The sequence below is a fragment of the Myripristis murdjan genome, chromosome 12, assembly GCF_902150065.1.
Source record: "Myripristis murdjan chromosome 12, fMyrMur1.1, whole genome shotgun sequence".
Taxonomy (NCBI): domain Eukaryota; kingdom Metazoa; phylum Chordata; class Actinopteri; order Holocentriformes; family Holocentridae; genus Myripristis; species Myripristis murdjan.
This window is the reverse complement of record NC_043991.1, coordinates 16,294,177-16,318,288: the sequence shown is the minus strand read 5'-3', so window position 1 is coordinate 16,318,288 and position 24,112 is coordinate 16,294,177. Positions and strand designations below refer to the sequence as shown.

General features: G+C 41.2%; 3 protein-coding genes across 3 annotated transcripts; 2 read left to right on the top strand and 1 right to left on the bottom strand.

Annotated features, from left to right (window-relative positions):
- Nucleotides 1-688: 688 nt before the first annotated feature.
- On the top strand, nucleotides 689-7,882 carry ddx55 (DEAD (Asp-Glu-Ala-Asp) box polypeptide 55). The gene is made up of 14 exons (XM_030065388.1): nucleotides 689-847; nucleotides 961-1,011; nucleotides 1,225-1,311; nucleotides 1,755-1,846; nucleotides 2,138-2,200; nucleotides 2,335-2,484; nucleotides 2,630-2,819; nucleotides 3,803-3,885; nucleotides 3,982-4,113; nucleotides 4,214-4,306; nucleotides 4,392-4,506; nucleotides 5,366-5,534; nucleotides 5,655-5,947; nucleotides 6,539-7,882. Exons 1-14 carry the CDS (start codon nucleotides 740-742, stop codon nucleotides 6,722-6,724), a joined length of 1,812 nt encoding a protein of 603 aa, XP_029921248.1. The 5' UTR covers nucleotides 689-739; the 3' UTR covers nucleotides 6,725-7,882.
- eif2b1 (eukaryotic translation initiation factor 2B, subunit 1 alpha) lies at nucleotides 6,720-12,437 on the bottom strand. The gene is made up of 9 exons (XM_030065389.1): nucleotides 12,057-12,437; nucleotides 11,852-11,953; nucleotides 10,872-11,008; nucleotides 8,716-8,832; nucleotides 8,463-8,575; nucleotides 8,303-8,371; nucleotides 8,135-8,210; nucleotides 7,569-7,694; nucleotides 6,720-7,141 (listed from the first exon to the last, which is right to left on the bottom strand). The coding sequence occupies exons 1-9, from the start codon at nucleotides 12,067-12,069 to the stop codon at nucleotides 6,986-6,988; spliced, it is 909 nt and encodes a 302-aa protein (XP_029921249.1). The 5' UTR covers nucleotides 12,070-12,437; the 3' UTR covers nucleotides 6,720-6,985.
- A 3,522-nt stretch (nucleotides 12,438-15,959) lies between these two features.
- Nucleotides 15,960-23,911, top strand: bcl7a (BAF chromatin remodeling complex subunit BCL7A). The gene is made up of 6 exons (XM_030065610.1): nucleotides 15,960-16,162; nucleotides 17,618-17,699; nucleotides 18,407-18,503; nucleotides 19,089-19,238; nucleotides 20,231-20,334; nucleotides 21,595-23,911. Exons 1-6 carry the CDS (start codon nucleotides 16,071-16,073, stop codon nucleotides 21,667-21,669), a joined length of 600 nt encoding a protein of 199 aa, XP_029921470.1. The 5' UTR covers nucleotides 15,960-16,070; the 3' UTR covers nucleotides 21,670-23,911.
- The last annotated feature ends 201 nt before the right edge of the window (nucleotides 23,912-24,112 follow it).

The following is a 24,112-nucleotide window of genomic DNA, read 5'->3' as shown; positions in this document are numbered from 1 at the left end:
ATTAATTAATTTCTAAAATCGCGAGTGTATGACGATAAACTTGCTTAAAAATTCTGAAAATTTTGCATACATTTCATTTTTTTCGGTCGCTTTTTCTTTTTGTGAGCAAGAAGTCGTTGACACTTTTTGTTCCATTTTCCTTCATGAATGTCAAGAATTGAGTTAGTAAATTTGCATTTGTGAATATGGAATATGGCAACGAGTAAAATTAAATCAATGAGAAAAATGAACCATTATTGTTGCTACAAACATAGAAACCAAATATAATGTTCCAGTAGGAAAGAGCAAATTCTGAGAAAATGCTGTTAACTATGAAATTATTAATCTTTCCGCTGCTCGTGTGTAAATTTACAAGACGGTAATAAGTCGGAGGAAGTTTTAGGAAGCATTTTGCAGAAAGAGCAACAAAACAGTATATTTTATCATTAAATTTCAGTAGTCCATACGATTTTATTCCCCTTCCAGTTTCTAGTTTACATCCGTCCTTTGCCCTCCTTTGTCATGTTTAATAGAAAGCTGTACTTCTCTAAAAATAATAATGAGAGAGAGAGAGAGAGAGAGAGAGAGAGAGAGAGAGAGAGAGAGAGAGAGAGAGAGAGAGAGAGAGAGAGAGAGAGAGAGAGAGAGAGAGAGATAGAGAGAGAGAAGCGGAACGAAACATGAGCAGTGTTTCCAGCCGGCTTGTAAACATCAGTGTACAGGAAGGGGGAGCAGCGTGGACTCTCCGTCAGTCTCCAACATGGACAACACCACGGAGGGAAAGTGGGACAGTTTGCCCCTCAAACTCAACCATCACATCTTGCAGACGCTCGATGAGCTGAAGTTCACACACATGACACCTGTACAGGTAAATCTGCCACTGACGCGGGGCTTTTATTTTGAAGCCACTGTACTTTGCACCCAGTCAGCCAACAGGACTGGAGAGGAAAGGCATTACACTCGTCTGTTTTTCTGTTTCAGAGTGCCTGCATCCCGCTGTTCATGAGCAACAAAGATGTGGCTGCTGAGGCGGTACGTGTGCGTGTGCGTGTGTGTGTGTGTGTGTGTGTAATACACTGTAGTTAAAATGTTCCTATGAATTATTGAAGTCAACTAGATGGAGATATTGTGTGCACTTCCCCACACTAATGTCTCAAAAACACACCAGAGGGGATAAACAAAACAACATGAAACTGTTTTTCCAGTCTGTCGTGTGCAGCTTCACCAAATCTCATATTGTTGTAGGTGACTGGCAGCGGCAAGACTCTCGCCTTTGTCATTCCGATAATAGAAATCCTCCTGAAGCGAGAAGAAAAGCTGAAGAAAATGCAGGTATGTAACAAGAAGGGCGCCGTGCTGTTGACTGGACTATGGCTGCATGGTCTCAATAAGTGAACAAATGAACATGAATATGCGCAGTTCTTTATTTCTGTGTGTGTTGATGTCATATTTTGTGGCATTAATGCACATTTAGACATAATGCACATACTTTTTTTACAAGTAGGATTAATGCACAGATGTATACATAATGCACATACCTTTTAAAATACATTTCTCAGGTACATATTTTTATATTCCTCATTTCTTTTTTTATTCTTATGACTTAATTCTGCTCTTGACAATTTTGAGCAACTGTAACTGACCCATTTCCCCCTCAGAGATCAGTCAAGTATTTCTGATTCTGATTCTAACTCTGATCATCTGGAAAGTTAGACAGTAGCACTGGATGTCCGATGGAGGATTTTTCTCTTAACTATGAGGGGTGTTTCTTCCAGGTGGGTGCCCTGGTGATCACTCCCACCAGAGAGCTGGCCCTTCAGATCAGTGAGGTGATGGATCACTTCATTCACAAGTTTCCACAGTTCAGGTGAGCAGGCAGCGGAGACGGCGGATCAGAAAATCAAATCACAGCCGCCAGATCTCCCATTCCATTTTTCCTCCAAGACTGTGACCCCCCCACCTCAAACAAGGCGCAGCATCTTTTAACAAGTGTGTCGTCTTCATTCATAAAATAAATGACTGTCACCAAACAAGATTGTAGTGAAGATGATGTGTGGCTTCTACCTCACAGCAGTGGTGGTTTTGCTGGTGTCTACTGTAATCGTGATAATGCCTGAAGAATGTGCCATTCATTTTCGACCCCACATTTTGTTTTCAGTCAGATTTTACTGATTGGTGGAAGTAACCCAATAGAGGACGTGGAGAAGTTTAAGGAACAAGGGTATGTAGTGTTATCAGCTGAGCCCTTTACTGCAGCCACCACAGTCACTGCATTCAGGCTGTTTAAACAGAAATATACAAGAAAGCACTGAGTGTCTCTCTTGACTGCTCACGTTTTGTGTGTCCTCATTTCAGGGCAAACATTGTGATTGCGACGCCGGGCCGCCTGGAGGACATGTTCAGGAGGAAGGCGGACGGCCTGGATTTGGCCAGCTCCGTCAAAAGTCTTGATGTGCTGGTTCTTGATGAGGCAGATCGATTACTAGACATGGGTTTTGAGGCCAGGTACAGCACGCATTTAAAGTCATGAGTCATATTTGATTGAAAATATCACAGCGACAATCCTAAACCAGGGTTCATGACAGTAATAGACGGAAAATATTCTAATTTTTGTGAGCGGTGCCACTAACAAGAGTCTGTCTGTGTCCAGTCTGAACACCATCCTGGGCTACCTGCCTAAGCAGAGGCGCACTGGCCTGTTCTCGGCCACCCAGACGCAGGAGCTGGAGAAGCTGGTGAGGGCCGGCCTCAGGAACCCCGTGCGCATCACCGTCAAAGAGAAGGGCGTGGCTGCCAGCTCCACCCAGAAAACCCCCTCCCGGCTGAGCAACTACTACACCGTGAGTGTGAAATGTCGCTGAAAATCATATGGCAAATGACCCTGGGCTTGCAGAATGTGTCATTGCTGGGGGTCATGTGGCTGGTACAGAATAAAATGGCAATTATAGTTGTTTTCAATGGTAACAAGTTAGGATGTTTCACAGTTACTTGAGCACCGTGCAGACATGTTGGACTGTAGCTGGGGCTGGACGGTATGGACAAAATCAAATATGGTATTTTTTTGGCAGTATTAAAGGGATGACTGTTGGTGCTTTTACAAAATATCAACACTATGAGATTTTTGATACACAATAATTAGTCGTGTGAATTTGAAGGCCAAGCAGGTAGAGGTAAATAACAGAACACCTAGAGCAGTCTGTTAAATTCGAAAAAAACGCATCACTTGTAATGCAGCATTTAAAACCAGGGAATCATGATGTTACAAAATCCAAATTCATGATATCATGATATTGATATAAAATCAATACGTTGCCTAGCTGTTGCTTGAAAGCAGAAATTACTAGAGATGCATGATATCACTTTTTTTTTTTTTGCAGATGTCCGATATGCCGATTTCTTTTTGCTAATTGCCGATGCCAGCACATGCACATATTTCTTTCTACCTAATTGCGCAGAATATAAAGACTCTCCTGTAGTGGCATAAAATTTTTATTATGCCTGCTCTTATTGTGAAGGCTCACTGGCAGATGCAGAAATGAAGTGCAACACTTTTCAAAATGTACATATTCACTGAGCAAAATAAGAAAATTACTTACTCCAATTTAGGTTTTGCAAAACATGCCATGTGTTGTTATATTACTTTCTTTCAAACAAAACTGTGAGATTCAATTCTAAAGAAACAGGCTTGGATGATGCTCTCCTTTAGACAATCCTGACAACAGCCACAGCACAAAATTACATTTATTTCACACATCAGCGTGTCATATTGGCAGAAATATTCCCTACAATAGACATAAAAATGTCTGTGGTTGTGCTGTTTCAGATTTGTAGAGCAGAGGACAAGTTCAACAACCTCGTGGCGTTTCTCCGACAACACAAGCACGAGAAACATCTGGTGTTTTTTAGGTAAGTTCCCGCTCTCACTCACTGCGAAGCTGAAAGCGTCTGATCTAAGTGCCTCATTAGAGTGATTCAGGTGTCTCGCTGCTGTCTTGCTCTCAGCACATGTGCCTGTGTGGAGTATTACGGCCGTGCTCTGGAGACCCTCGTCAAGAACGTCACCATCCACTGCATCCATGGCAAGATGAAAAACAAGCGCAATAAGATCTTTGCTGATTTCCGGGCTCTGAAAAGGTGAGAGTTAGTTTGTGTGTCTCTTGGTGCACGCATTAAGATCTTTGTTCTTCATTTGTTTAATTCAGTGTATTTTTATGAGCCTTGTAATATTTTGCAGAGGGATCCTGGTGTGCACAGATGTGATGGCCAGGGGCATCGACATCCCTGACGTCAACTGGGTGCTGCAGTATGACCCTCCCAGCAGTGCAAGGTGAGCAAGCATAAAAAAATTAAAAGTTTTGATCCCTTACTGTGGATTTTCTTTGCTTAGCCATTGTACTCTGTCTTTATCACAGTGCCTTTGTACATCGGTGTGGGCGGACGGCACGGATAGGCAATCAAGGCAATGCCCTGGTCTTCCTGCTGCCGATGGAGGAATCCTACGTCAACTTCTTGTCCATCAACCAGAAAGTGAGTTGTCGTTTTTATGTTAAAAGATTTCTTTTTAACCCTGAAAGCGAGATACACAGCTTTGAAAGCTCTCAGGCATCACGTCTGATTTCCGTCATCCAGCTATTTTAAATTTAAAAATTTTTTTGATGAACACATTTCCCCCTGGACAACTTTCAAGATTATTCTTGCTCTAAACCCTTTAAACATATTTATTCAGCTCTTTTTAAAATTGAACCCAGCCTACACCCCTTTCTTTTTTGGGCCTTTGGTGGCAGATTCCCACTTTATCTCCTATTTTAAAGGACCTTACAAATGGTGTACATTTGCCTGTACACCATTTACAATTCATCCACATTTAACATTGCAACAAACCATTTTACAAATTATGCGGGCATACTTAAGATTTCATAACATATAACCAAAATCCCTCTATATTCAAATTTTTGGTTGAAACATCCACCTTGTAATGTTTTGCTTCTGTGGTAAACACCATTCTTCAACCACATAATTGGCTGTGTAAAGCATGACTGGTTGTTTTAGGGAAACATTAGCAGAAGCATGAAGTATATACATTTTGTAGATATTTGGCTAAAAAAATGCAGAATCACTGGTACAGTCCTCACTGGAAAAGACTTTTCAAGAAACACTTGAGGAGCACAGATTATGCTTTTTGTTACCACCCTGCTTGCTCTTAAATACTTGTCACTTTCAATAAACAACTCTTTCTTGCATTAAACTTGTGGCCTCGTCTAGCTCTCCTTGCTATTTGTGTCCTGTAATGATTATTGAAGCTTAGTGTTCTTCTAAATTGACTCTTGATAATAAGAGGTTTGGCTAAATGCCTGAAAAGCTGAAATATGTTCCAACTTTTTTCCAGTGCCCGCTCCAGAAGATGTCCCCTGTAAGTGATGTTGTGGATGTCCTGCCCAAAGTGAAGGCCATGGCTCTGGCAGACCGTGCAGCGTTTGACAGGGGCATGAGGGCTTTCGTCTCCTTCGTCCAGGCCTATGCCAAACACGAATGTAGCCTTATTTTCAGGCTCAAAGGTGGGAACACGCTCGTGAGATCTTAAACCCTATTTGTGCTGTTCTGTATTATACACATTCAAACATAAAACACAGCAGAAAGCTTTTTAAAAAATATTTTGTTCATTTCGTTTCATCTAGATCTGGATTTTGCCGCTCTGGCCCGTGGCTTTGCACTCCTTCGCATGCCCAAGATGCCTGAACTGAGGGGCAAAACATTTCCCGACTTTACTGAGACAACCGTAGACACGGACACCATCCGCTACAAGGACAAGAACAGAGAAAAACAGAGGCAAAAGATGCTGGCCGAGCAGAAAGCGAAAGCCACAACTGATCCACCCAGGAAGAAATTTATAAAGAATAAAGCCTGGTCGAAACAGAAGAGCAAGAAGGAACGCAAGAAAAAGAATGCTGCCAAGAGGAAACGTGCCGAGGTATTTGCATTAAAGCAACATGGATGTTTAGTAACACATTTGCCTGTGTATTTTCTTGAGCTCCAAGTCTGTCTCCTGCCACTCACGTTCACCAGGAGCTCCACTGTAGAGCACATCTCCCATTTTTCAGCTCCCCATTCATGTGTATTGTGTTCAGAAAAAGAGTATTGCATAAGGACTCAGTGTCTAACTTTTTTTTTTTTTTAAGCTGACTGCTGAATTTTCAAAATAAATCTGTATGAATGAGAAAGTGGATCTGGTGGTCCCAAATGTAAATCTACTGAACCAGACCCATGTTTCATATTCAGTTAGATATATATATTTTAATTTTGAAAGTTCAGCAGTAAGCGTAGAAAAAAAAAAGCATGTTGGACAATCACTTCCTTATGTGATCCTCTTTGTAACTTGTTCATATTTTAGTTAGAACTATGTTTTTTCTAGAGTTGAGTCACATATGAAGGCACAGGAGAAAGATCTGTTTTCTTAATAGATCTCCTGTGACTAACAGTCCCACCGAAGCTTTGACAGAATCGAGTGAATCAATGCGCCAAAATGATTTACGGCTCTTCCTAAACCACTGTGTGTTTGCAGGGCTCTGATGTGGATGAGGAAGACATGACGGAGCTCCTAAACGATACTCGTCTCCTTAAGAAACTAAAGAAAGGACAAATCACAGAGGAGGACTTTGAAAAACAGATAACGGCCGTACCGAAGACAAAAGGCAAAACAGAAGGGTCATCACAAGCGTGCAACAGCTCAGGTGACGAAGCTGTATGATACAACAGCTTTATTCTGTTTTGTATGCTTGGGGACAGTGACACACCCTCCTGCCTGGTTAAACCGAACACACACCTGGGAAAGTATCTCTTCAAATGCATCACTGTAACACACAGAGTCAATAAACCGTATTGTAATACAGTTTTCTACAGAGTAAAGTGATACCTTGAACATTTGTTGGAAGTATTCAACATGCAGTCATGGGCTCGCTTCCCTTTTTAAGTGATGTTTTTTTTTTTATTTGAGGATTGTGGGATGCAGTTATAAATAAAGTTTGATGAGTTCATCGCTGACGGCAGACGGGGTGAGGACTCCGAGGTCGGTGAAGAGGAGGGTGATGAGGGAGGGAGGCGTGTAATCAATCATAGGATGCTCGTCTGACAGGTTCTGTACGGTCTTCAGGGTGTCTGCCTTGTACTGAGAGGGAGAGGATTTTCTCATTATTACTTTATCACAATGTTTCTTTCATCTTCCATACAACTGTGCATTTCAGAGCAGTTGCATACTTGTATATCTTTTTGTACAAGTTAAAAATCATAATTTTTTTTTTTAAATGGAGAAGAATTACAGAAGTTTTGGGCTGAATACTCCAACAGAAAAGAAACCGCTCTGCTTCTGTACAGGCCATGGTGACTATATGGAAGCATGATGCATCCACTTAAAACAAATCTGCACTGTTTATCTGAATTAATGAGATTGCTGATAATGAAAAACAGCACAACTCCACCCCTCATGAAATCTTCTCATAATTCTCAGATGATTATCTCTGTAATTCAGAAAAAACATGTTTTTTTTCCTCAAGTGAATGCATTCCCCTTCCATGTTACTACAAGTGACGTCGTACCTTAAATTTATCTGGCACATCCTGTTGGTTGAGCGGATAGAGTCGGACAAACTTGAAACTCTCTGCCACGACGTAGAAGGGCTTGTTGTGAGCCTTAGAGCACAATGCCATCTGATAAGTACCGATCTGTGTGAGAAAAGAGAGACAAACAGTGAGGCTGAGGCTAGGGCTGGTCAATTATATCAATATTATATCTATCGTGATATGATATTAGATATCTTCTGGGATTTTGGATATTATAATGTCATGATCTAACTTGTCTTTTCCTGGTTTTAAAGGCAGCACGAAAGTAAAGCTGACATTTTCTGAACTTATTAGATTATTGTCGCTGTTATGTTTTTTGCCACTGCCTGCTTGGTCATCATACCTACATTACTAATGAGTTTTTATTAAGAGTCTGTTATGTAAACACCAACAATCATTCCACAATGTCGATATCTAAGTATTTGGTCAAACATATTGTGATATTTGATTGCCCAGCCCCAGTTGAGGCTTTTATCACAAGCAACATCTGTGGATTTTTTTTTTTGTAATATCTTTTTCCTGGAATCTTTACTGAAGCGCACCTTGTTGATGATACCTCCACTCTCCACAACTCCCTCTGCACCGACAATAACGAGGTCTACTTTCTCTAGGACGTACCTGTGCAAAACAAAGGGGGAGAAATATGAGGCACAAATGCAACTCAGTTCTTGTTGATATTACACAAGTCAGTGTTGATAGTGAGTATTCACCCCACAGCTGCATCCAGGACTACTGTTACTGGAACATTGAGTTTCCCCAGGGCTTCTGCCATCTGTCGACTAAAGGGGAGAGAAAAAAAAAACAGTGTCAATGAGTATGTGTCCCTTAAGAATAAATCTAGGACACAATTTGGTGTCACTATTCACTCACCCAGCTGCATCAGGCTGGGATTCAGTGACATACACAGAGAAGCGTTTCTTCTCTGCTGCAGCTTTTTCCAGCACCCTGAGGACGACTCTGGAGTAAGAGTGAGTCAGGATTTTCTGTGAGGAAAATATTGAGGACAAAAAGAAAGATGAATACAAATATGCAAATATGACCGACGATCACTACTTTGACCAAATATGGAGCATCGACAGTAAAACAGATGCAGAGTCTGTTAAATGACTGAGGTATCACTCACGGCCCCGTCTTTGATGAAGGTGTGGCAGAGCTTGGCCACCTTAGCCCTGGACATTGAGATCTTCTCCAGAAACAGTTCCCCTCTTTCTTCCATCACTTTCTTACAGCGGGACAGGTCCTGGGACAAACAGCATGAGATCAGGCCTGCAGCTAACGTGCACCACAGCCTCTGTAGTCCTGAATTATCAGTTCCTGTGTGTCTGGCTATGAGGCTGTTTTCACATATGGGGCTTTCTAAACAAACCAAACTTTTCCACCAAAAAAAAGTCCTGGTTCTCAGACTGGTTCTGTTCAAAATTCCTGGGTGCATTTTAAGGAACTGGCCCGCATTTCAACCAGTTTTTGGAGTGCAACCATTGCATCATGGATAGTGGCCGTGCACAACAGTGACTCCGCCTGAGTATGTGTAAAACCAATGGTCTGTGAAATGGCTTTATTTGCAGATGTGTATGCATCTGCAAAATAAATACTGTTGACAAAAACATTTTAACCTCTATTTTTAACCAGACCACAAAGTTTCTTGGTAGCTGTACTCTCCACCTTTCTTGGAAGAGTAACACATACCAAGCGGTTCACACTTGAAAACTACTTCTGGTTCTAGCTGAGAACCAACTTTTCAGTTCAGGAACCAATTTATAATTGGTGTAACTGTAAAAATGGTTAAAAATTTGGTGAGCAAACAAGAATGGAACCAGTTTGTTTTTATTGGTGTATAAGTAAACCAGCTGCACATGAACTCAGACCAATTGAACTTTCAAGTCTTGTTGGAAGGTCAGCTAATGAGGGCTGGATGATATAGACAAAATCAAATATGCTATGTAGTGTAAAACCAAATCCTAAAAAGACGAACCGTTCACTGCACAATACACGGCAACACTGCACCGTACGAGAACCTATTCACACATTTAGTTTAATGAATACGCTTTTATGTTTGTTTTAAACTGTCTCAGTAGACTTTTGCCTTTGAAAGAATATTCGTTGATTTCACATTGTTATCCCAATTCTCTGAATGAAAAAAGTTATTTTTGCAAATAGGACAAAATACAGAGCACATTAGAAAATGTGTTTTTTATCTCCCTGATGTACAAAACAAAACAAACTGAAGCGAAACCAAAGTTGTGACCCAACTTGTCACAACAACAACAGTCATTAGTAATGTCGATATGGCCAACCAGATAAAAGCAAATAACAGAACAGCGTCAACAGTTCAGAAAATTGCATCCTTTTTCTGTAATGCAGCCTTTGAAGCCAGATTACAATACCACTTAGGTCATATCACAATATTATGATGTCTAGGCTTATGATATCACAAATGCATTATATTTCCCAGCCTTACAGCCAATGTGTTAACTAACCTTTTAGTGCTACCCTCAACCTGTCTAATTGACCCTTTGCCTTTTTCAGGGACTTCTCTCTCCGTCAGTATTTAGCCACAAAACTGTGTCTCTTTGGCCATACCTTCACTGGTTTAATTCAACAAGGTTATTTACACCTCCAAGAACTGCTTGTGTGACTAAAACTACTTTCTGTCAAAGTTAAACATCGGATGTGCCGCTGTGTGAGGTGTGATATTTTCAGTTTCACAAAAATAACACGAGAAAGAATATGGTGCTATTGATCAGAATGTGTGTGTGTTTCTGTGCTGTTTTGGGTATGAATGTACACACTATTAATATCTCAAAAGACAACAATATGCACAATATCAAATTTAGGGTCAGGGTTAGCCTAAGACAATGATGGGTGTGCTCTGATAAAAAAAAAAAAAAAAAAAGTATAGTATAGTAACTGCATTATTATACTGTTTTTTGAAGAATGCTTAATTTTCACTGTTGTTACACTTAAAATGTTGTTGAAGCACGTTTGATTTTAATATTGTTTTTTTTTTTTTTTTTTGGTAATTTATTTTAATGCAGCCTAAGACAGTGCTTGGTCTGTTCTTATCCGTAAAATACTTTGTGAAGTAACTGCATTTTCTGTGCATGGCCATTTGGTATAATTGTGCTGTTTTTTGAAGAATACTTCATTTCCACTGTTGCTTCACTTAAAAATTCATATAATTGTGAACACAAAGTCACACCACATTGTATAGATAGAGATATTTGGCATAAATGGTGAGGTATTGTGCAGCCCTGATACGATGTGTCGGGCATCAGTAACCTGGTGCTCCAGAGATGTGAGGCTGATGAAGCGCAGGAAGAGCTCTCCTCCAGAGGACACAGCCACAGAGGAGTCCACTCCTGTCAGGCAGTCTGTGGCCCACGTCAGGCTCTCCCTCAGCCCCAGGATGGTCTCTCCTGAAGAGGGAAACTTAAGATTAAATTCACTAAACTGGGCTGACAGGCAAATCAAGATCCACAGGCACCACAAGACCACTTTATACACTAGTCACAAAAAGTTAGGGATATTCGGCTTTCGGGTGAAATTTCAGGATGAACCTAAAATGCATTATAACTTTTACAGATGAACTTAACGTGACCTTCTGTAAACTTTTGAATGCACATGTCCAACTGTTCAATGTTTCAGTACTTTTTGCACAAGTTGCTGTTCTCTAACAAGGAGTTTAACGGCAAAATTCACATCAGGTGTTTGATGCTCCAGCTCATCGAGGTTGTATCATTAGGGAATGGCTGCTGGAGACTGGGGTACCTCAAATGGAGTGGCCTGCACTTTCTCAGACCTGAATCCCATAGAAAACCTATGGGATCAGCTGAGTCGCCGTGTAGAGGCTCGGAGCTCTGTACCCCAGAACCTCAATGTCCTGAGGGCCGCCCTTCAAGAAGAGTGGGATGCCATGCCTCAGCAGACAATAAGTCGACTTGTGAACAGCATGAGACGTCGATGTCAAGCTGTAATTGATGCTCAAGGGCACATGACAAGTTATTGACACTGACATTTTTTGTTGTGGTATATCCACCACTGTTGTTGGCTTTTGTTTCAAGAAATTGTTTGAGATGAGGAAATCACCAGTGTATGCTTCTACTTAAATGCCCTACTTTCATGATATAACATCACTGTAGCGTGAACTTTTTACATTTTCCATAAATTTCACCCAAAAGCCAAATATCCCTAACTTTTTGTGAGTAGTGTATGTTTTTTCATGGTGAACGTGTTGAGATATGGAGGGAGGTGGATCAGACCTTTGTCTCTCTTGAGGAATTCACGCAGGGTGCGGATGGCAGCCACAGCAGAGGCCATGTCCGGGTCTTTCCTCATCTGGGTCCTGAAGTACTCCACCAGCTCTGGCGCGGTGACAGCAGGTTAGAGGCGTTTGTGATGCTAGCAAGCTAACATGAGGCTAACATGAGGAGGAACGGGGTGGACAGAGGAAACAAAACAACTCACCTTCTTCATTCATCTTGAAAAGCAGCACGGTGAGATGGTTTGCGTCAAAGTCTTGTGTCTAGCGGTGTAAAGATGCCCCCAAACTTTCTGACAACACGCCACAGCTGCTTGCCTCACTCGGGACTGCAGCCTCCGCTCCAAACAAAACCTCAACTTTCCACCTAAAATTGCTCTCGTTTCACGTTTTGTGGACAATTGTCACTTTCACCCAAACTATACACGGTATTTAATGTCGCAAATACACTACACCAACCTCTGGCGAGCGAGTTTAGCTCACACTATTTACTTACAAATGTTGGCTCATCCTACAACGATGCAGCCGCCAGCGGAGGTGTCGCGAGCTGATGACGGCGCACGTAAACCGGTTACGTTCAGTGTCCTGTGGCACGTGTGTAAAATTAGCCCGTGACGCTTTCTGTCAGACAGCAGGCCGCTCCAAACCCCGGCTCCGACTGGCCCGGCTGTCACATGGACGTCTGCAACTTTCAACCACTATGAAGAAAAAGTGACCAAAACATCTGTCACCCTTCCTCGCCCTTTAAAACTGTTCACCGGTCACATGGATTACATAAAAATATGAAGTTCAATCACATAATAAATTAAAAATCAATGAGAGCAGCAATCACTGGACAGACAGGCCTAGTCTGCTGCAATAAAGGTAAATGACAAAAAAAAAAAAAAAAAAAAAAAAAAAAAATCGGGCACTCAACAAAAAGACAAACAATTTAATTTCACTATGAATTTTCCCATTGACAGAATGGATAAGAATCAGGGCCGGATGATGAGAGCGTGGGACCCTGCTGCACAAACTCCATGTGGGCCCCACACTAATGAAGCGAGCAAGACTCTGTGCATTTGCAAAATAACTTAATACTATCAGTGGCAAAAAGAACAATGAAAAATTGTATTAGAGCAGACCAGCTCCAAACTTGAGAGGATCATGCACTTCTCGACAAATGTGAAACTACTTCTTCTAAGTTTTAATATAATTAATTTAGAAACCAAATCTGTCTCGCTCTTGCCGATATGTTGCTATGGCAATAAGCAACTTAAGTAGTGACAATAATAAAGACAATGTAGCACACTCACAAATAAAGGTGATCAAAGAGCATAAGATGGCGAGTTATTTTTTTAAGGCTTGATATTTTGATTGGTCTCTCAATTTTAATCATAAAACCCGTCAAAGAAGGCTTTAAGGAGTGCCCAGATTTTGTCAACTGATGTCCATAGTATAATGCAGTACATTCACATGTCATATAATAGTGGATAAGTTTTTATCAAATTCACTACAGAGATCAAGTCCTGTCTTTCTGAGTTTTGTGAGAATCCACCAGGGGGCAGTGTGGTCATTTTCCAGTTTCATCAACATGATTCCAGCCTCCTATTACCTTTGGGGCCAATTTGACCCCATTCAGTGTTAAACGTCCTGTAAATAAATGATTGACTTAATGACTTTTCCTGATTTAATGGGAACAACTGGGTAAACATAACAGGATGATAAGTTGTCAATGCCTCTGGTGTTCTTTGGTTTTTGTATGTAGTGTCTTCCATGTGCATGCCATGTGTATGATGTGGAGGTCCTGTGGTTAGGGGATGTTATTTTGACTGAGGGTTCATTTGCTGGTAAATGTGCATGTCTTCCTGGGTTTGGATAAATATGTGCAGAGCTTTGTCTGTTGAGTGAGCTGTGATAATGTAATAACAGTACTTGGGTGTCAGACCTTCAGGACATCTGAGCACACACAAGGTGGTTATATAGCCAGGTTTCTACTGCATCATCCCAAGGTCACCCGGGCAACCTGATGTCCATCATGTATGTGACTAAAGAGTTCATCAGCACCCCTCTCAGAGCCTGTATGAGACTGTGTCCCTGCTCTGCCTCTTTAAACTTCAGCAAAACTCATCTAATCGATTCTAGTGTGATCCTGTGCTCCAGCCTCAGCATCATACGCAGCAATTTGGTGCCATGACTCAGACACATTGAGCTGCAGCCAACGGGACGACCTGAAGGGAAGACGAGAGACACCCCTCTACACACAACAAAACAGGTGAGGCTCAGTTTTATTATCTCTGATTTTAACTGGACTGAGTCACAGTGTGGCAGTGATGGATGATCTGTATGATCTGATGACTGCTGAGTGTGGTTTCCCTGCACAGAGTCGGTTTTAGTAAAGTGTGGTTTTTACATGCAGTGTGGGTCAGGTTTAGTTTAGAGCAAGAAATCTCCTCTCTTCTTATGCAGAGGGTTGTTTGGATACTGGAGAGCAAGGAAATCATACACATACATACTCTGATATTACTTCATGGTGCACTCAACAAAAAGACAAATTATTTCATTTTGCTATAAATTATCCAAGTGACAGAATGTATAAGAATCAGGGCCAGATCTTAGGAGCACAATGTCTAGAGGCACAAAGTTCATGTGGGCTCCCCTCCATCACGCTCACACTGAATGTAATGAGGAATAACAAATGAAGCGAGAAAGGCTCGGTACATTTGCCAATAACTAATGACTGTAAGTGGCAAAATGAAAAATGACACATTTGTAGTGGAGCAGATGTTTATTGATTGTTCTTGGCTAAAATAATATCTAACTTTATCTGAGTAATTTAGATATCTATTTCTGTGATGAGACAGTTAGTCAATATTTGCATTTATTTTTCCAATTTGGTGTCTAGCTCTCCATTACATAGTAAGAGTGCACATTTTAAAGAGACTGAAAAGACTATTAAACAAACTGGGGGCCCCATAGTGCCGCTGGGCATGTGTAATGTGTACTGAGTCTGCATTTAAGTTTTAAAACATAAACCCAAATAACTACACAAAGAATGATTAGAGACTCCAGTGATCAGGGGGCCCCTGTTGGTCGCGGGCCACGGGATTTGTACCCAGACAGTAATCCTCCCCAGACCTCTCCCCATACAGTGTAGACACACAGTTCAACAATTAATTCATAACAAAAAAATCTTCTCTTTTATCAGTAATTTATCAGTACCCTCTCTTAACAGCAGAGGCCATAAGAAACACATCATACTAAGTGGTACCAAACCAATGTAAATTACACAAGGCTTTAGTTTTCAGGGAAAAATGGGAAAGCATGAATGTTTTCTGAAAACACCACTGCCTTTTGTTCATACTGGTGGCTGTTTGCCTTCTGATTATCCCCAGCTCATAGTTTAACCACCTCTCTGATTTACCAGTATATCTTTGTGGACAAGTGAAAAGAGAAATCCCATAAATCAAGTATCACAGTACCATTATTGTACACGACAATTTTACTCTTAAGATCTAAACACATAAGACATACGACATAAGAAGCTTTATTGTCATTGTGTTACTGAGGACAGCATACAACAAAATTGAGTTGGTGCATCCCTGAGAAAAGTTAAAAGTAAGAAAATATATAGCAAATTTAAAGAAATAAAAATATATACATTATATAATAAATAAAACAAGATAAAAAATAAAATAGATCACTTAAATACATATATAGTTATACAGATATAGACAGACATATATTTTTTGGCAATCAAATATGTTCAGAACACTACTGGTTTGTTATTGTAATAGACCCTAATCCTAGTCCTAGTTTGATACCATTTACTCCAATGTATTCTTGGTGCTGTATAATTTGTTTCAGATCTGTGTCAGGCTGAGGAGGTGTAGTGCTGATAAAAGGTGTGTGAGCAGAGTTTAGGGGGGATTGGCCCTCCTCCTCGTGTCTGGTGAATGTCACGGTGTTCAGGCGCTGAAGTTTGAGGCAAAAGTTTTTGTTGGATGAGTGCATATCCAGGCTTTTTGCAGCCTCTTTTGTTCTCCTCGCACACAGCAGGGAGACAGATCTCCTCTCTCCACAGTGCAGCTGCAGGCTCCCTCCTCCCCTGCGCTCTCCTCTCCCCTCCCCTCCCCTCCTCTCCGGGGCCGCGCAGGCGCACTGGCTCCTCTGTGCGCTCTACTGTTTGCATTGTGTCTGAACTGCCGGCGAGCTTTAAAAATATTATACCCACCGCGGCAATGTCGGGCAGGTCGGTCCGAGCTGAGACCCGGAGCAGGGCAAAAGATGACATCAAGAGGGTTATGGCCGCTATTGAGAAAGTACGAAAATGGTAAGAGAAAAGAGAGGAAAAAACACCCTTTCGTTATCTAACACGAGAAAGCCTTGCTTGTTGGGGGAGGAGAGGGAAGGAGCGAGAAGGAATAAGGCATGAAATTGAAAGAAAGGGCAATTTCGGAACGGGATTTACAGCAGATGTACTTGCAGCTCAGGTGCACCGGGGCGCACTAGCGCGATGCAGCAGCCCGGAGCCCGGGTGCCTCTGAGCGGATAACCTGGAATATTTTTTCCGCAGATTTTAACAGCAAGGGTTGAACCCAGAAGCCATTTCGTTGCAGTCACATGAAGCCATTGCTTTCTCCTGCCCGCTGTTGTGCTTGGATCTCAGGCGGCTTGTCGAAAAGGCTGCAGGACGAGTCAAAACGTCCAATAACTCTGACTTGGAAACAATTTGACGACGGCGCTCTTGAGTCGGAGTAGTTTAGTCCGTCTGGAGTTTTAAATTAAGCGCTTTGAGTCGCCCTTTAGGTCTGATAGAGAATAAGGCATGGTGGGGGTTGGGAGAGGGAAGTAGGCTACTGTAGTGCATGGCTGAACACGCAATGACTCAGTCTTAACATTTTACACATTTAACACACTGTTTTATACACTTATAACACCAGAAACCATTTTCTAAAGGGAGCCATGTGTATGAACATCAGTTGTGTACGCCCATTCATTTTTTTAAAAAGAAAAATAAATAAGAAAATATGATGTTTTATCTGGTGGTTTAATCTCACCTCTACAGGTCCAAAATAAGTGTACCACTGGTAAAGTTGGGATCCACAGTTCTGATCATCTTATGTTGGGCGATGAAAGAAAAACGGAAAGGAGCTCAATCTTTGTACATTTTATTTCTGTTTGTGTGGTTTTTGGACACATTTTTTTTTTCTCTTTTGTTGGTTTTGCTCTTTTACAGTACAATTTACAAACGGTGGCTAAAAAAAACAAACAAACACAACAACAACAATAAACAATGACATTGTGTTTCTTTGATACCCCAAAATACTTTATAGTAATTCTAATAATTTATGGTATTTAAAATAATGCTATGTTACTTGTTACCACTTTACCCTTTGTGTGATAATTTTTAGTGCTCTTATGTGCTCAATAGTTTGTAGTCTGCTTTTTATAATTTATACCTTTATTATTATAATATTTATGGAGATTATTATGGCTCTAGTCTATTTTTGTCACCTTATCATGATTTATGGTGGGTTTTTTTTTCCAGTACTCTATTCCTATAGAGAGTTATGGTTTTCCTGTGAGATTACCTTATTGTCCATTATGATGTTATGAAACAGCAGTAGTTACTTTTCACAAGGCATCTCTCTTTGTGTTTTATTTAGCTTTTATTTTAGAATCAGTTTAGCATGGCTTTATTAAGAACGAGTTTGAATCCAGGGTGATGTGTCCTACGATAGATCCTTTCTGTTATCTGAGTCGGTTTGGTTTCTCTCCTGCACAGGGAGAAAAAATGGGTGACTGTTGGAGACACGTCCCTTCGCATCTACAAATGGGTCCCAGTGACGGAGCCCAAGTCAGATGATGTAAGTCCAGCCTCTTGTCATGCTGTCTCAAGCATTGAGTACCACATGTGGAGCACAGGTTGTTTATATATGTATACAAAAAATAGGTAGAACTGATTATTTATATGGAATGCTGAAGATGAACAAAAAAGAAGCCACAGATTAGATCAGCGCTTAAATAAATTGACAAATGGAGAAATAATTTATTTTATTTTTTTAGTTTTTGGCATACTATTCCTCATATAAATACGTTTTCTAGACTTGCTGTTATTGATCTCAGGGTTCAAACAGGTGCTGTAAATCATTGAATACTTTAATTTTAATGTGGTATTCTCAAGGTTTGAAAAGTTCTTGGATTTTGAATCAAAGTGCTTGAAATGGTAATTTCATTACTTTCACAGTAAATCGCTGGGTCAGGAACTTTGTTGTGTTTTCCTTTTAATTTGTCTCCTCTTTGTAGAATGCGCTCACTAAACATGATTTTTGGTGTTAAAGCAAAATACATCTGATTTAATGTGATTAAATATTTATTTTAGAAGGTGCTTGAAACAGCTTGAAAATGTTTAAAAAGTGCTTGAATTTGATTTAACAAAAGGCGTGTGAAGGCTGTGATCCTGTGTGTTTGGCTCCATGTTAACGTTGTACATTTTAAATGACTTTCATTGATATCCTCACGTTTTTGTGTCGGCCGGCTGTTTGAACACCGTCACTTTTCTCATTTGTTTTAGAAAAACAAGAATAAGAAGAAGGGCAAAGATGAGAAGTACGGCTCAGAGGTGACCACTCCAGAGAACAGCTCTTCCCCAGGGATGATGGACATGCATGGTGAGCACAGCCTCTCGCAGACCCACAGCTTGAGGCTTTATTCTCAGCCTCTGCTGGCCCATAAAAAGTCTTACAACAAATGATCTAAATTTAAGGTCTTAAATATATATATAGAGGACTCGTTATTTTCAGTGTCCTGGGACAGGTTTATTTGTGCTGTATGTCCACTCGTAGATTAACACAGGATAGGATATTCAAACTGTGTCTCTTATTTAATCTCTTTTGCTTTACTGATCATTATTGAACATCATGTCCTTGAACAATTTCGTATTGTTCTTTTTTTTTTTCTTAGACTGCCCATTTACAGTGTTGAGATGCTGATACGCTGTTATCGCTCTTGGCATTTTGCATGCATCCTCCTACATTTCATCCTGAGTAATTTATAGCCATTGTTGCTGAGTGTTGTAAATACATACTTTTGATTATTGTGGTCAGTCTTTATAGAGAGATGGCCTATTGATTATAGTGCTGGAGTCCAAAGCCTTTTGGCTAAGCAATTTCTGTCTTAGATGATCAGCGGGTAGTAGTGTGCAATTTCATCATGAAAACGCAGACTAAATTTGCTGGTCTTTCTGTCCCTGGTAGATGACAACAGCAACCAGAGCTCCATCGCCGACTCCTCCCCGGTGAAACAGGAAAACAGTTGTAGCACCAGCCCTGCCCCAGAGCCCACCGCTGTGTCTCACCGCGAAAACAGCGAGACCAAGAACGACCAGAGCCCTGACAGCAAGAGGGGTCAGAGACACACACACACACACACACACACACTTGCTCATGCACAGTTACAAATGTTAGTTGGGTGTATCTGTGACTGTGTTAAAGATTTCCAATCAATAGACCTTTTTCGCAGCAGTCATTCTGACATGAAATAGCAGGTGAACACAGGAATTACTAACGGCATTAATTCAGGTTCTGGTCCATAGATCTGACAGAACCAGGGTCCTGTTATTGTTCATTCTGGTTCATTGGAAATGCTGTTAGACTTGCATGTATGGGACGTTTATTAACATCCTTAGCAACACCTGTTTTTACCTGCTATTCATGTCAAAAAAGGCCCCTGTGAAAAAAGACGATGGTAATATCCTTTGGCCATCTGGTGATGGTATTACGCCTTGCCTGATTGGCTGGTTGATGCACCTCACTTTGAATTTTTGTTGGTTTGTTTTTTTGGGGGGGTTGTTTTTTCCTCTGTACTCTTATTTAAGCATAACTTAGTTGCTTCAGCACCAGCAACGTCACACTTACAGAGAGTGAAACGACCACTTCCTTATAGATAAACACCCACACCAAGGGACACACAGTGCAGCTGGGGCCGTGTTTATTCCCATCGGACCTTCAACCGTTAAAACCAATGGAGGAGAGAGAGGAATATTTCTTTCTCTTTGTATGGCTCTCTTTTCTGTTTTTTTTTTTTTTTTTGTCATTTTCCTGATCAACTTTTTCTTTAATGTCTGATGGACAGAATCAACCTGTAGCAGCAGTTTTCCCAGTGCTGCTCACATCTCCTTCCCTTTTCAGTGATTTCATCAAACTGTGCAGTTACTCCGAGCAGCCACACTGCGTCACCGATGTGTCAAAAATAGCCGCGTCTCTTGTTCTTCCCCCGATAAGTTACTGCCAACAGCCGGCCCACTATGTGCAGAGTTTAGTCTCCTCTGAATCGGCTGCCAAATACAGAAGTGTGCCTTCTGCTCTGAAGTTGGTGTGCGATGTGTTGTGTTCCTCAGGTAAGGCCATCCCTTCCTCAGAGACCTCAGAGAGAGCACAAAGTGCCAAGAGAGACAGCCAGTCCTCAGGGGAGAAGGACTCATCAGACAGCAAAGCCACTCAGGTATGAAGGTTTGAAGCCTGGCCTCACAGACAGTGATCAGTTTGGTAGCACATGTTGTAGTGGTTTTGAACGCTTAATGATTAAATGGACACAGAGAGTGGATCAGTGGACCTTTTCAGCAGCTTTTGCATTCCTCTAGATCTAAATTATTGCCAACTGGGTAATCTGTTCCTCAAAATCCCACCTCTACACAAAGGATTTCACTTTGTAACCCCGGGACTCACCCTCCAAAAAAGTGTGTTGACTTGATCATAATTTCCAGACTGCTCATTTCACCTTCAGGTTAACTGGTGTCACTATTTTTCAGCCTGACTAAAACGCAGCATTATGCCCCACATTCCTCCCTGACAGTGTGTCATTACGACATTATTTGAACATGAGTCAGAGTCCAATCCCAAAGATTTATTGGTGATTTATTGGTAATTCATCACAGTCACAGGTTAAAGTTACACTGAGGTCAGGGCTGCCTGCCTCAAATGTAGAGCATGTCCCGTATCTTCGCCTCTACATGGGTCACAAATTAGCAGGTGACCAATTTACACCCCTGCTGAACGAGAAAATTACCTGGGACTGTTGCAGGGTTCAGGATGTGGGACTGAAATGCCAAGTTAACCCGCTCTGAGCTCAAGTCCTGTATGGTACTGCGATTTTAGGCCATTGTAAAAAAGGTAAACAGTCACTTGCGCTATACAGTTCTTTATGTCAATATCATATCGAGCTGTCTTTAAACCTGTCGCTGTTTATTTACATGATATTTAGGATTAGTTGTTACACAGTGTGGTATTTTTCTTACCATGTTCTGTAATGGTCCAAGTTTATTTCATTTGACACAGTGTAACTACCTCAGAAGGCGTGGTGTGGGTGTGGTCATTCAGACATAATGCTTTAATTCAGCTGCAACCTAGAGTCCGGGGACCCCCAGGGATCCTTGAGGGGGTTCTAGGGGGTCCCCACAAAAATTGAGAACATTTTAATTTCAATGACTTGAAGTTAGCCCAATGAGAGAATGTCTAAAAATAAAATTGACTGAATTATGAGTTGCCTACAGACTTGCAATCAACAAGAGTGAGTTGTTTTGTCTCATTGGACTCTGTTTGTTGTACTGTGTGAGGTGCTGTTGTCCTCGTACCGTCTGCGTGGCTATAAGATGTCAATATGTGTCGGCACCAAAACCACTGAAGCTGCTCTCTGTGTCATGTTTTTTCTTGTCTTTGGTGATTTAGGGGATCCTGACTGTGTGTTTGTGTTTTTATCCCGCAGGACCTGGAGGAGGAGGCCCCACCCAGCAAGAAAAGCAAACTGGAGTCCTCATCTCAGGACTTTGAGGAGAGTTAAATGTTCTGGGCTGAGTCATTTCTCTCCGTCACCCTCCTCTCTTCCTCCCTGTATACCTCCCTCCATTACCCCTTAAACACTTTGGGGATAATGGACTCACCGGCTCTCCTCCCTCTCCTCTCCTCCTCCTTAGGCCCCCCGCCCTCTCCTCGCCTCCCCCGTCAGTACTCGTTAATACCAAAGGGAGAATGGACATCTCTCTTCCCCCCTCGCCTAACCGTCAACCCACCCCAGTCACCACCTTTGCCCTAACACTCCTCTGCCACAGAGGGAGAATGGATATTACCTCTATTCACTAATCCCCTCCGTGCTTCCTTACAGTTCTCCACACTCTCACTAATGCCAAGAGAAGCTCTGAACGCAGGCTGCAGTCCCCTCCATGACCAGGGGCAGCGCTGTCAGCCCAGCTCAGCCCAGGCCAGGCCAGCAGAGAAACACTGACCTGCATCTGTGACTAAAAGAATTAACACTGGGGATTTGATGCTGATGCCCACATCAGTGCGAGTAGGATGAGGTTGATCCTAGACTCTGGTCTGAGACCTTCTTAAATGTTTTACTCTCAATGGTTTAGCTCAGGATACACAGAGGCTAACCTGGTCCTAGATCAGTGGCTATGGGAAACCTCTACCTAAGACCACATCACTTCAATCCTCCCAATTCGCCTCCTGGTAGACTAATGTTCTATATTTGTTTAGAAAATGTTTAGGGTTTTTTTCTCAGGAGGGTCAATGCACTGTTATGGTATATCACAATCGATCACAGATAGATTTGCTGCTGTAGTGGATGTGTCTTTTTTCTCTATCCATGAAAGTTTTTCATTCAGTTGTTTTTGATGAGTTAGTTCTGGTATGTAGAGGAAGGAGACAACGGTACTGGCCAAGTTTAAACTCTTTGATGAAAAATAGTGAAGACAGGCATAGGTAGCATAGGTCGCATAGGTCCTGAAGGTGTGCCTTGTGTTGCTATGATTAAACATACTTCTTAGGTCAACCAGTTTATAATTACACTTTTTGGTGCCATGTTCTGTTTTTTTTTTTTTTTTTTTTTTTTTGCCTTATAATTGTCACTAATGTTTATTCAGTATTTACATTCGACTGCAAAAAGTTTCAGTTAGACTTTTAGTTACAAGAATTGGAGACTGGAATTTAAACACTACCCGAAAGTAATATTATTGTTTTGTCTCCTGTAAATTTCACATCGCAAACCTCGTGAGTCAGAAATCACCTTGAGAATTGAAGCGGTTTCTCTCTATACCCTGGTTACTGATCTGTTTCTGCTTTAGGTGACACTCTGTTGTTGATGTATTTTTTTGTTTTCTCCTTTTTCTGAAGTTGAAACAGACTAGTGCTGGTACTGGTTTCCTGTCTGGTCCGCCATCATGACTTACATTTGATCACTTATCTCTGTAAATGTTCTGTGTATCACTACTTACCTATTGACCTACGAATTTTCTGTAGCTCACAATAGAGGGTCCAGTCTTAGCTCGAGCATTGGTTCTAATCCTCCTTCAAGGTGCTGTCTATCGGCTGAATCCATACACGTGGCATCAAGCTCTTGGTTTTGTGCAGATTTGTCATTGACATCAATGTGCGACTTACTTGAACTTAATAGTAAGGATTCAGACCTATGACCTCTAATGTACAACCTCACACATGTAAGATTTAGTTGCAGTAATGAATATTTACTTGTGACTATTGAATGGAGTCAATTTAATCACAGTAAACCAATGACTTCGCGTAACAGGGGCTAGATAGGAATACTTTATGACACAGAATTACTTGATCAGATGATCTCAGCAAATCAGCAGTCACATGGATGGAGAGAAAAGAAGTAAAAAAAAAAAGAAAATTGTCTCAGTTTAGAGGATGGATTAGCATATACCTCATTCCCAGTCCAGCAGCGCTGGTACTTAAAATGCTATGTATTGACATTAACAGTTATAAACAGCATTATGTACACTCAGTTAAAAAACAAATCTCACTTATGTTGTAGCTTTCACCTGATCGAGCCGATTGCTTATAGTTTGCTCATAACTGTGTGTAAAAAAAAAAAAAAAAGAAAAAAGAAAAAAAGAGCTGTGAGATATGAATCTTGTATGTTGTTTTTTCTTGGGACCATGTTGTTTCACTTTAGATCTTGTACAGATTTATGGTTTGGTTTGACTTATTTATTCCATCAGTAGTGCTTGGTTTATATCATGTCCGATGGTTTTGTTTTCTTAATAAAAGTCACAAAACTTTTACACCTTCTTTGTGTCATTTTGCAACACCAATCTGAGAGTCAGACAGTCAGAGGTTTCTGTCGTATGACAACAGAGTTTGTGAAATATGGAGCAGGCTCTTTGGGCTGCCTGAGCCCGCCAGTGGTAATGAATCTGGGGATGAAACAATCATGAGCAGTGCCACCACTAATCTGTATTGTCCTGTGAGACAATAAGTGGGCT

What these genes read in the sequence shown, in the direction of transcription:
- ddx55 (XM_030065388.1), top strand. Translation starts at nt 740, where the DNA reads ATGGACAACACCACGGAGGGAAAGTGGGACAGTTTGCCCCTCAAACTC. An exon ending in GACATGGGTTTTGAGGCCAG is followed by an intron (nt 2,485 to 2,629) that starts GTACAGCACGCA and finishes GTCTGTGTCCAG; the next exon opens with TCTGAACACCATCCTGGGCT. An exon ending in GACCCTCCCAGCAGTGCAAG is followed by an intron (nt 4,307 to 4,391) that starts GTGAGCAAGCAT and finishes TCTTTATCACAG; the next exon opens with TGCCTTTGTACATCGGTGTG.
- eif2b1 (XM_030065389.1), bottom strand. An exon ending in CCTTCATCAAAGACGGGGCC is followed by an intron (nt 8,576 to 8,715) that starts GTGAGTGATACC and finishes TTTTCCTCACAG; the next exon opens with AAAATCCTGACTCACTCTTA. An exon ending in ATGTGCCAGATAAATTTAAG is followed by an intron (nt 7,142 to 7,568) that starts GTACGACGTCAC and finishes TCTCCCTCTCAG; the next exon opens with TACAAGGCAGACACCCTGAA.
- bcl7a (XM_030065610.1), top strand. Translation starts at nt 16,071, where the DNA reads ATGTCGGGCAGGTCGGTCCGAGCTGAGACCCGGAGCAGGGCAAAAGAT. An exon ending in ATTGAGAAAGTACGAAAATG is followed by an intron (nt 16,163 to 17,617) that starts GTAAGAGAAAAG and finishes TCTCCTGCACAG; the next exon opens with GGAGAAAAAATGGGTGACTG. An exon ending in AGGGATGATGGACATGCATG is followed by an intron (nt 18,504 to 19,088) that starts GTGAGCACAGCC and finishes TGTCCCTGGTAG; the next exon opens with ATGACAACAGCAACCAGAGC.